Source organism: Schistocerca serialis, chromosome 3 (genome assembly GCF_023864345.2).
Source record: "Schistocerca serialis cubense isolate TAMUIC-IGC-003099 chromosome 3, iqSchSeri2.2, whole genome shotgun sequence".
NCBI lineage: Eukaryota > Metazoa > Arthropoda > Insecta > Orthoptera > Acrididae > Schistocerca > Schistocerca serialis.
The window spans coordinates 729,232,543-729,245,380 of record NC_064640.1 but is presented as its reverse complement, the minus strand read 5'-3'; the positions used below and the strand labels follow the sequence as shown (position 1 = coordinate 729,245,380).

General features: G+C 40.8%; 1 protein-coding gene across 1 annotated transcript in view; it reads left to right on the top strand.

Annotated features, from left to right (window-relative positions):
* LOC126471163 (uncharacterized) overlaps positions 1 to 12,838 on the top strand; it is a 253,999-nt gene that overhangs the window by 183,990 nt on the left and 57,171 nt on the right. Inside the window, 2 exon segments of the mRNA XM_050099266.1 lie at positions 4,964 to 5,128; positions 11,405 to 11,572. Coding sequence (XP_049955223.1) covers positions 4,964 to 5,128; positions 11,405 to 11,572 — 333 coding nt within the window.

The window sequence follows — 12,838 nt, the reverse complement described above, 5'->3', positions numbered from 1 at the left end:
CTGCTTAGCCATTTTGCACTTCCTGTCAATCTCATTTTTGAGACGTTTGTATTCCTTTTTGCCTGTTTCACTTACTGCATTTTTATATTTTCTCCTTTCATCAATTAAATTCAATATTTTTTCTGTTACCCAAGGATTTCTACTAGCCCTCGTCTTTTTACCTACTTGATCCTCTGCTGCCTTCACTACTTCATCCCTCAAAGCTACCCATTCTTCTTCTACTGTGTGTATTTCCCCCATTCCTGTCAATTGCTCCCTTATGCTCTCCCTGAATCTCTGTACAACCTCTGGTTCTTTTAGTTTATCCAGGTCCCATCTCCTTAAATTCCCACCTTTTTGCAGTTTCTTCAGTTTTAGTCTACAGGTCATAACCAATAGACTGTGGTCAGAGTCCACATCTGCCCCTGGAAATGTCTTACAATTTAAAACCTGGTTCCTAAATCTCTGTCTTACCATTATATAATCTATCTGATACCTTTTAGTATCTCCAGGGTTCTTCCATGTATACAACCTTCTTTCATGATTCTTAAACCAAGTGTTAGTTATGATTATGTTATGCTCTGTGCAAAATTCGACCAGGCGGCTTCCTCTTTCATTTCTGTCCCCCAATCCATATTCACCTACTATGTTTCCTTCTCTCCCTTTTCCTACACTCGAATTCCAGTCACCCATGACTATTAAATTTTCGTCTCCCTTCACAATCTGAATAATTTCTTTTATTTCATCATACATTTCTTCAATTTCTTCGTCATCTGCAGAGCTAGTTGGCATATAAACTTGTACTACTGTAGTAGGTGTGGGCTTCGTATCTATCTTGGCCACAATAATGCGTTCACTATACTGTTTGTAGTAGCTTACCCGCATTCCTATTTTCCTATTCATTATTAAACCTACTCCTGCATTACCCCTATTTGATTATGTGTTTATAACCCTGTAGTCACCTGACCAGAAGTCTTGTTCCTCCTGCCACCGAACTTCACTAATTCCCACTATATCTAACTTCAACCTATCCATTTCCCTTTTTAAATTTTTTAACCTACCTGCCCGATTAAGGGATCTGACATTCCACGCTCCGATCCGTAGAACGCCAGTTTTCTTTCTCCTGATAACAACATCCTCTTGAATAGTCCCCGCCCGGAGATCCGAATGGGGGACTATTTTACCTCCGGAATATTTTACCCAAGAGGACGCCATCATCATGTAATCATACAGTAAAGCTGCATGCCCTCGGGAAAAATTACGGCTGTAGTTTCCCCTTGCTTTCAGCTGTTCGCAGTACCGGCACGGCAATGCCGTTTTGGTTATTCTTACAAGGCCAGCTCAGTCAATCATCCAGACTGTTGCCCTTGCAACTACTGAAAAGGCTGCTGCCCCTCTTCAGGAACCACACGTTTGTCTGGCCTCTCAACAGATACCCCTCCGTTGTGGTTGCACCTACGGTACGGCTATCTGTATCGCTGAGGCACGCAAGCCTCCCCACCAACGGCAAGGTCCATGGTTCAAATTTAAAAATTAATCTAGTAACCACCCAGATAACTGAAAATAAATCACTCCTGTTTTAAGCTCATAAAAATAATTCATAAATGAAGGATGTACTCGTCTGTCCTGCTGCGAGAACAGAAAGACTGCCTCATTGACATCCTAATCAATACTTCAAAGAAATTCTCAATACAGTCAAAGTCAATAAATACTGTGTGTACCAAACTACTTTGGTCCTTCGCTTTAAGTATGTCATGTGCAAAATATGTTAGTTAGTTTTACATGACCAATGTTTTCAGAATGTACGCTGGTTGGCAGACGAGGTCATTCTCTTTGAAGTACCTCATTATGTTTAAGTTCAGACTGTCCTACAGCAGATGGATGTCAATGAAACTGAACAATAGTTTTGTGCATCACTTCTGCCGCTCATCTTGTCGATGTGCATGACGTGTGTTTTCTTCCAGCCACTGGGGACAGTCATCATCCCCCTTCCTGCAGATTCGTGATACATTATGCTTAAAAGAGAGACTGACTCAGCCACAGAATTCTTCATATAATTTTATAAGGGGTCTATTGGGTCCTGGAACTTCATTCAATAGTTAAGAAACATTTGGAAACAAGAGTTCCACATTTATGCTTTTGGTTTACTACCCTCTATTTCAATTCCTGTATCATCCATGAGTTCCTGGACACTAACTATGGTGCTGCTTACAACCTTTACATATGACCAGAATTGCATTGGATTTTTCAAGATTCTGTAGCGATAGTCATGGAAGTTTTCCCTCGTAGCCCCGTTAACAAGGAAATGTGCGTTATTCAGCATCCGTCTGTCTGTAGCCTAACATTCTGTTTTACATCTGCTGTTCAACAAATATAGATCTACATCTACGATCATAATCTGCATGATACTGTATGATGTACTTTCCATTCCACTCGCAAATAGAGCGAGGGAAAAACGACTATCTATGTGCCAAGTAGCATATGTTTCTTTAGGTTTACATAAATTGTATACCATGAAGGATCTCCTCCATCACATGCTGTTGTACTATTTGTTGCCATGAGATGTAATATACTTCCCTCATTGAGCGGGCTTCTGTAGTACTTGTTCCAAATAATTTTCGGAGAAAGCAATTAGTATTGTTTCAAAGTTTTTCTGTCATGTCAACTCCTTACAAAATTGTAATTTTCCCAACTGATTGCTGGATGATTAAAGTCTCCTGCTATGATTACAGTATGACTGGGAAATGTATGTAATACTGAGGTGAGGGGATGGTTCTGGTGGGCAACAGAGCAACTCCTAAGCTTACACTCACCCTTGAATCTGACTCTTGCCCACGCCATCTTGAATGCAGCATCAGTTTTTATCTCAGTGAAATTTCTTGCCTACTGTGATGAATACACCACCTCAATTTACCACTAACCTATCCTTTCGATATACACTTTGATTTACCCTGAAACTCATACTGCTGTGCATTAACAGCTGATCACTAAGATTGTAATTGTCTTTTTCTGAGGGGGACATTTCTTCAGATCTTAGACTAAAACTTCAAGGCCTCCTATAGCTATCATTATCTTAAACTGGATCAGTAATCAAATTGAAATAATAATAATAATAATTATAATAATAGTAGTTAACAATAGCTTGTGTGCATCCCGCATCCAATCAGCAACTTGTGTAGCAGCCTCTGATGTGTAGCACACCCCTTATCAATTTAGGAAAACTCTACAGTTCTCAATCTGCTGGCCCAAGTGTTGGAAGTCTCAGCCTAACTTGTTGCATAACCATTGAAATCTCTGGTTCAAACCTAGCACTCAGCTAAGAATCAGATGGCAGCAATCAGTTCTGAGGGCAGCGCTGCATATTGTCATTGCAGTTCCATGAACAGGATGTGTCTTCTCACTTCTATCTGCTGGTCGCTAGAATGACCAAAGTACAACCTTGGAATTGACAAGTAATGATAGATTCAGTATTTCCTGGAAAGGAGTCAGTATCCCTGGGAGAGGATAGTGCATAAGGCACTTTGGTGAATCTTGTATGTTTCTCTCTCTGTCAAAAGCCAACCCAGAAAACCCCTTAAAGCAGCTTCCAGTCAACTGACAGCAGTTAGAACAATTTCCATATGTTTAGAAATATTAACTGGCTGAGTCTGGGCCTGTTAATAGCGTTTACTATGGGGCTGCAGTGTCTCTCTTGCAATATTTTTTTTCTGTTTAGCAAATAAATTACTTAAAATTAGGGGTGCAGCTTCACTTTTAACTTTTGGATCTGTTGCACTTCAAAAATTAGAAGTTCTGTTTAAGAACTGAAGTGTTTTCAGCCGGTATTTGATTTGTTTTATGATGATATAGAAATTGTAATCAAATTTTCTGATTCTTTCAAGCTGTTGGAACTTTCTGTCTCAAACTTCTGTTTTGTCATAATTATGCTCACTAATCGACCCATATAACAAGGTTTGAAAAAAGCAGACCTTTATGACTGCTACAGGCAGTATGTACTGTTATTGAGAGGAAAAATGAATGGAATGCAATTTGATATTTATAGTAGCAGAAAAAAAGTATAAACATATTCAAATTATGTAAGTACCTACACTCCAAGTGCTTCTGATAAAATCTGTAGAATGCACAACTGTAGCTTGCAGCTATTGATATACTATGAAATATGTTGTACACCTCACTCAAACTTCTAAAATTCCTCAAAACAGGTTCTTTAATTAAAATAGATATAAACTGAAATTATGATTGTTCAAGTTAGGATGCTACTACCAAAGTTTATAGAATGCTTAAAGTGTGGTTTACAACCGATGAATTACATATTCTGATATAAACAGTTATAGTTAGTGTGGTTAAGGCATTAACACCATGTTCAGTTTGTACATAAAAAATGTTAGGCTCTTGATATTCGAAGCAAACTTATCTGCCACACGTGATCTCATCACAAAGAAAAACTGGAAGTGGATTTAAGTATACTGAAGAAGATAAAGTGGTGACTGTAAATTTATTTACTGCAACAACCTAATGAGGTTTTGGAAAGAATCCACATAATGAGGAAAGAGATACACCTACGTCAGACAATGTGTGTGTCTGTCATCAGGGCAACCAAACCTAAATATTTTGTGACACTCCTAAAATGAGTTGTTGTCATCTTACAGCCCTTATCTAGTCTTGTGCAATTCCTTTCTCTTTACAAAAGTAAACAAAATGTTCAGCCGACATGGTTTTGACCCTCTCAAAAGTGATGGTGTTTGCTTGGATAAAAATATCTAGGTTAATATCTTAGGAAGGTATATTGTGATTTTGAGAGGACCAGTAAACATATGTGAAGGAGAGGACTTAATGGTTTGCTGTTAAGGTTTTGGAGAACCAGTAATTTGCGTTACTTTCTCAGAACATTCATTGTAATTGTTGTTTTAATTGTTGTACATTTAAGTGTTAAAATACTTTATACGGCTATTCTTACATCAGCAACTTTCTTACTTCCAAACAGACATTCGACTCAGTTGACGGAAATGAAGTTGGCAGCCGAGTACCACTCAGCCGCAAGGCATACAGATCGTTTGATGATCATTCAGATGACAGTGAGACATCCAGTGTGTGTTCAGAGCGATCTCTTGATTGCTACAGGAGGTCTGGTGATGTAAGTTTTATATTTGTAAGTTTTATATTTTTCTGCTCGTCTTTCGTAGCATTTGAAGGAAAATGTCTGTTTCAATTGTCAGCTTTAAAGAATTATTAAGAGTAACCTTTTAGTAGTACCAGTATTTACAAAATATATTCAAAATATTCTGTACTTAATTATTGTATGAGAGTTCAGTGAGAGTGGGAAAAGGGAGAACAGGATGACTAACACAGAAAAATGATCTAAAACTAGGAAGTGGAGTATCTCCATTGCTTTTCATTGTGATGATGGATAATATATGTAATGTCACAAGTGACAATAGGGATAGGTGAGAGAATAACAACAAAATTGTTTGCTGAAAATTTAATGGTTCTGGGGACCAATTAGAAGGAATTGCAGAAGCAAGTAAACCACCCATCTGCAGGAGACTGTACTTTAACTATGTAAAACGTAGAAACTTGGGCTTATAGCACTATCTATTATGATTTTTATAGTACCACTACACCCAAGAGTCAGTTGCTCCACTCTGAAAGTGGCCGTTTGTCTATGGCAACTATCCTAAGTTGACTGGGGTTGCCTACACCCAAGGGTGTCAAGTTAGATCGAGTCTGCGAAATTTAAATGCATTTTATTTCAAGTATGTGCACTTTGTTTTATCATGTCTTCTCCCCTTCTTTTCTTTACAATAGATGTTCTGTTCTAATAATGAGATGGTGTGTAATTTGCAAACTCGACGTATATGTGATAGGTTACTTGAAGTGTACAAAAATCATTAATCTGTGACAGCTCTAAGCACTATGGGACTTACATTAATCTGTGATGAGTGTGCATGTTAAAGCTATGCAAATTTGACTGAAATTCTTTCATTTCATTATAATGAACAGGTTTCTTCTATTTTCTAATCAAAATCACTTGAATATTGTTCTTAAACAATAAAAACTTTGCTTATTTTGATGGTAACAGCTTTTTCACTTCTTCACGATAGGCATACCTTTCATTTTTCAGAATTAATATGCTTCTTTATGTAGTTGATAGTGACTGGGCCAAACATCTCACGAAATAAGCATCAAACGAAAAAAACTACAAAGAATGAAACTCGTCTAGCTTGAAGGGGGAAACCAGATGGCACTATGGTTGGCCCGTTAGATGGTGCTGCCATAGGTAAAACGGATATCAACTGCGTTTTTTTCAATAGGAGCCCCCATTTTTTATTACATATTCGTGTAATACGTAAAGAAATATGAATGTTTTAGTTGAACCACTTTTTTCGCTTTGTGATAGATAGCGCTGTAATAGTCACAAACCTATAAGTACGTGGTACCACGTAACATTCCGCCAATGCGGACGGCATTTGCTTCATGATACATTACCTGTGTTAAAATGGACTGTTTACCAATTGCAGAAAACGTCAATATTGTGTTGATGTATGGTTATTGTGATCAAAATGCCCAACGGGCGTGTGCTATGTATGCTGCTCGGTATCCTGGACAACATCATCGAAGTGTCCTGACTGTTCGCTGGATAGTTACGTTATTTAAGGAAACAGGAAGTGTTTAGCCACATGTGAAACATCAACCACGACCTGCAACAAATGATGATGCTCAAATAGGTGTTTTAGCTGCTGTCACGGCTAATCCATACATCAGTAGCAGACAAATTGCGCGAGAATCGGGAATCTCAAAAACATCAGTGTTGAGAATGCTACATCAACATTGATTGCACCCACACTATATTTCTATACACCAGGCATTGCATGGTGATGACTTTGAACGTCGTGTACAGTTCTTCCACTGGCCACAAGAGAAATTACGGGATGATGACAGATTTTTTGCACGCGTTCTATTTAGCGACGAAGCATCATTCACCAACAGCGGTAATGTAAACCGGCATAATATGCACTACTGAGCAACGGAAAATGGGTACGGATGGGTACGACAAGTGGAACATCAGCGATCTTGGCGGATTAGTGTATGGTGCGGCATTATTGGAGGAAGGATAATTGGCCCCCATTTTATCGATGGCAATCTAAATAGTGCAATGTATGCTGATTTCCTACGTAATGTTCTACCGATGTTTCTAAAAGATGTTTCACTGCATGACAGATTGGCGATGTACTTCCAACATGATGTATGTCCAGCACATAGCCCATGTGCAGTTGAAGTGGTACTGAATAGATAGCCCATGTGCAGTTGAAGTGGTACTGAATAGCATATTTCATGACAGGTGGATTGGTCGTCGAAGCACCATACCATGGCCCGCACAATTACCAGATCTGACGTCCCCAGATTTCTTTCTGTGGCGAAAGTTGAAGGATATTTGCTATCGTGATCCACCGACAGTGCCTGACAACATGCATCAGCGCATTGTCAATGCATGTGCGAACAGTACGGAAGGCGTACTACTCGCTGTTGAGAGGAATGTCGTTACACGTATTGCCAAATGCATTGAGGTTGACAGACATCATTTTGAGCATTTATTGCATTAATGTGGTATGTACAGGTAATCACGCTGTAACAGCATGCGTTCTCAGAAATGATAAGTTCACAAAGGTACATGTATCACATTGGAACAACCGAAATAAAATGTTCAAATGTACCTATGTTCTGTATTTTAATTTCAAAAACCTACCTGTTACCAACTGTTTGTCTAAAATTGTGAGCCATATGTTTGTGATTATTACAGCACCATCTATCACAAAGCGAAAAAGTGGTCCAACTAAAACATTCATATTTCCTTACGTACTACACGAATATGTGATAAAAAATGGGGTTTCCTATTTAAAAAAATGCAGTTTGATATCCATTTGACCAATGGCAGCGCCATCTAGCGGGCCAACCATAGCGCCATCTGGTTTCCCCATTCAGTTTTGTTCTTTGTAGTTTTTTCATTTGACGCTTATTTCATGATATATTTGGCCCGGTCATGATCAGTGGACCACCCTGTATATCTCTAACTTCAGGAAACTCAGTTAAATTTTTGGCCATTTACATGATTTCTTTTAAAGAACCTTTAATGTTTTCAATTTTTTGTTGTTGTTTTTCTTATTTTTTGATTATATAACCCATATAACTTCAAAAAGTGAGTTTTTTGAGCAGCTATAAAAGTTTTCAAGTGAAGTTGTTCAGTAGATTATTTGTTATAACAGTTTTTGTCATTGGAGTGCGATCCCCCCACCCACTACTTCCATGCCCCAATGTGTCAAGCATGTTGCTCCATAAAAGCGTATCAAGTAAGGGTTACAATAATTAGATTGATTTTTTTACTTGTTTTCTGTTCTTTTTATGATGACAGCAGGGTTTAATTGTGCTCTCTACAGAAATCTAATTTGTTTTTGTTTTTGGAGTATTTGGGTCGAAGCGAGCTTCGAGGTGTGATGGAGATCCAGTTTTTACCACCATAAACAGTTTGTTAACATTGTAGTTTTATCATCATTTTGACACTACTTTTTTTTATTATTTTTTGTTTATAGTATCACCTTTTGGTACTCAGTGTCACGAGACACTTAACAGGGTTGTATCTTTCATCATAACACACTACCACTACACCACCAGCAGTGTCACTGCCATTAATCATTACTGCTTTGAAGGTATTTGTAATGATCAGATTTATAACATTGAACACAATTGAATTAATTTAAATTTGTTGATCATCACACTTTTGAATAGTACTTGTGGAACTGTTGTCCCAAACATTTGCTGTGCTGTCATGTGAGTAGTTGACATTCCCTTTGATGGGTGTTTATGCCTGTAATATCTCTCTTCTCCCACATCAGTCTCTTCTTCTCACTGTGTAACTGCTCTTCTGCGTAATAAAGACTTTTTATATTCTCCTGCCATATATTTGCTCATTTTTCGCACATAATCATGTCCCCACAAATGTACTTTATAAGTGGTTTCCCAAATATTATGTTTGAAATTTTTATATGTGGTGACTCTTTTCTTGTGAACAAGTGTTTCCTGTTGCCCTACAAGTTCTTTCTCATTTACCTTGATTTTGTTTATTTCTCATTTTGATTTCGTATTAAGCATCTAGTACTGTTGTTTAGCAATCATGTCCTTTGATTCCATATATTTCCTTATTTCATTGATGAGTGCCTATATTTCATCAGTAATTCGTGTCTTAGCCACCTCTGCCTTCAATGTTTCTAAGCTTGCCTTACCAGTGTTTGTAATTCAACTATCTGAATACTTGGCATTGCCTGCATACTCCATCTCTCTATCCATCTCCTCCTACACCCGTCTCTGCCTATCTACTCCTTCCTTCTATCTCTGTCCATCTGCTACCCCTCTCTTCTGTCCGTCTCCTCCCCACCTCTTCTGTCCGTCTCCTCCCCACCTCTTCTGTCCGTCTCCTCCCCACCTCTTCTGTCCGTCTCCTCCCCACCTCTTCTGTCCGTCTCCTCCCACCTCTGTCTGTGTGCTCTTCCCCCCCTCTGTCTGTGTGCTCCTCCCCCGCTCTGTCTGTGTGCTCCTCCCCCCCCCCCTCTGGCTGTGTGCTCCACCCCTCTGTCTGTGTGCTCCACCCCTCTGTCTGTGTGCTCCACCCCTCTTTCTGTGTGCTCCCCCCCTGTCTGTGTGCTCCTCTCCCCCTGTCTGTGTGCTCCTCTCCCCCTGTCTGTGCGCTCCTCCCCCCTCTGTTTGTGCGCTCCCCCCCCCTCTGTCTGTGCGCTCCCCCCCTCTGTCTGTGCGCTCCTCCCCCCCCCTGTCTGTGCGCTCCTCCCCTCCCCCCTCTGTCTGTGCGCTCCTCCCCTCCCCCCTCTGTCTGTGCGCTCCTCCCCTCCCCCCTCTGTCTGTGTGCTCCTGCCCTCCCCCCTCTGTCTGTGCGCTCCTCCCCTCCCCCCTCTGTCTGTGCGCTCCCCCCTCACCCCTCTGTCTGTGCGCTCCTCCCCTCCCCCCTCTGTCTGTGCGCTCCTCCCCTCCCCCCTCTGTCTGTGCGCTCCTCCCCTCCCCCCTCTGTCTGTGCGCTCCTCCCCTCCCTCCCTCTGTCTGTGCGCTCCTCCCCTACCCCCTCTGTCTGTGCGCTCCTCCCCTCCCCCCTCTGTCTGTGCGCTCCTCCCCTCCCCCCTCTGTCTGTGCGCTCCTCCCCTCCCCCCTCAGTCTGTGCGCTCCTCCCCTCCCCCCTCTGTCTGTGCGCTCCTCCCCTCGCCCCTCTGTCTGTGCGCCCCTCCCCTCCCCCCTCTGACTGTGCGCCCCTCCCCTCCCCCCTCTGTCGGTCTGCTCCTCCCCTCCCCCCACTGTCGGTCTGCTCCTCCCCCCCCCCACTGGCGGTCTGCTCCCTCCCCCCTCTGTCGGTCTGCTCCTCCCCCCCACTGTCGGTCTGCTCCCCCCCCCCCTCCACTGTCGGTCTGCTCCTCCCCCCGTCTGTCTGCTTCTCTCCCATTTCATTCCATTTCCTCTTCTTCCTGTGTTTGTCTGTCTGGTTCCCCCCCCCCCTCCCTCCCCCGTATCTCCTACTCAATATCTGTCCACTACCTCCGCTATCCTTTCCCTGTTCATCTCCTCGTCTGCCCTCTTTCTGTTCATTTCTTCTTCCTCCCCCTCTCTCTCTTCATTTCCTCCTCCCTCTCTCTATACCTATATCTTCCTCCCTCTGTTTCTGTCCCTCTCCTCATCTTTCCTTTCTCTGTCCATCCCCCCCCCCCCCCCCCTCCGCTTTCCATTTTTTACGTTCCCTTATCTCTGTCCATCTCCTCCACTCCTCATATCCCTCCATGGTATCACCCTCTTCTCAATAGGAGGCTGGTGGATTTTACTCCCGCAGTATCTCTTTCTAGATCGTAATTAATGTGTGTACCAAATTTGGTTGAAATTGTTCCAGGGGTTTAGGATGAGCCTTTTACCTGTAGCATTGCCCACATATGCACATATTAAATATGTTTAACATATATTTAATGTATTTTACATGTATTTATACACATATTGAGAATTTCATCCTGCAGATCAATTTTCATGCAGCTCAATAAATAGTGTCCAGGAATTTGTCTCCGTTAACTGTCATCATCATTAATATTTTTACATTATTACCATATGTATTGTTTTACAAGTAACATTCTGAGAACATGTCTGTAGAACCATCTTCCATGGCACACAGTTTTTTTAAATCCATTGATGATGCCACAACTTTAAGTGTCACAATTTTAAAATTTGACAGAAATAATAAAAAAGACCCATTTGAGTATACTTGTGTAATTAATTGTCTCAAAATAAACATGAACTTAAATGTGTTTCTCACTGGGACATGGAGACAAAATATTATAATGTGTTTTAACATGTTACAGTTGGTACACTTTTTTGTTTCTTTTCCCTGTAGAACATATCGGACATCATAAACAACTGTGCCAGCACACACTGGAATGAGCGTAAGGATGGGCTGGTCTCATTGCAAGCATATTTCCAAAATGAAAACAGACTAAGACGCGTTGAACTCCAATGAGTAACTGAAATTTTTACCAAAATGTTCATGGACTCCCATACAAAAGTAAGTTTAGACATATTAATATTTAACTTTGTCTTTCTTTTCAACAATAAAGGTTGATTTAAATTTTATTTTATTTAGACTTAGAATTGATGTTTTGAACAATTGTATTTTTGTTGTATCCATGTTCAATTCAAAACACTTTGTTTATACTAACTGCTTTCTTTTAAGTTATATTTATGAACTGAGTTAGATTGCATCTTGTGTGTATAGTCAGGTGACAGGAATAATGTCCCTTGACACTACCCACACTTGGAGCGCATCGTGTGGGGGGAGCCTAGGAATTTGTAAATATTGCCATAGGGCACTACCATAAAGATCCAATCTCATCTACCATGAGGATCCAATCTCATTAACTCTTATATAATGTACAATGCTATTTCGAGGAAGAAAGGGATAATGATGGACCATTTACACTGTCTTCAGAAGTCATAGAATGAGTAGCTGCTGCTCTGAAAACTGAAGCGACCTCTGTAAGGATAAAAATGAGGGAGAGAGTACTGGAGATCTGGAGGAACCAACTGCTGCTATTTTGACTCCATGGTAGTGCATGCTGCTAAAACAGTAGAACTGGATAATGTTAAGGAGGGTGCACTTCAGGGACCTGTGAGACTATTACATGCAGAAAGAATATCCTACCCAGAAGAAGCTGCTTCTCTCACTACAAGGCAGCGAGTTGAGTTGTTTTCCAGAGAAAAAACTCAGCCTTTTAGTGATACTAAAAAAGTAGTGCAGACATTAAAAAATCATTTGATTGGACAAAATGTTGGTAAGTGCTGGTCGTTCCCTACTGACTCTGTGGAATTATGACATCACATGAGGAACGATGAAAGCTCCAGTTGGAAAAGGCAGTCAGCTCAATCTTTTACATGCTGGAGCAATTGGTGGGTTTGTTCCAAATGCTTTTATTATCCTCCACAGTTTTTTACATCAAAGAAATCGGGGGGGACTAGCGCATATAAATGTCGGCAAAAAAATTTAAAGAGTGGTTCTTCCAAAAATAAGAACTTCCTGTAATATAATGCACCATACCACTTAGTGCAGTTAAGTAGAGCCTCTACATGCTGCAGCATCAGGAAGAATGACATTATGGATGGGCTAGGAAGAACTGCAAAGATTCACTTGATAGGGAAATGAAGAAGTCAGAACTGCTGTCATTCTTGAAAGAGCATAAATCACGTAATACCGTTTATGAAATTGACAAAATTACTGAATACAATGGTCATATGTTCCAACTTCCACCTTAGTACTGCCGTTTCAATGCAAATA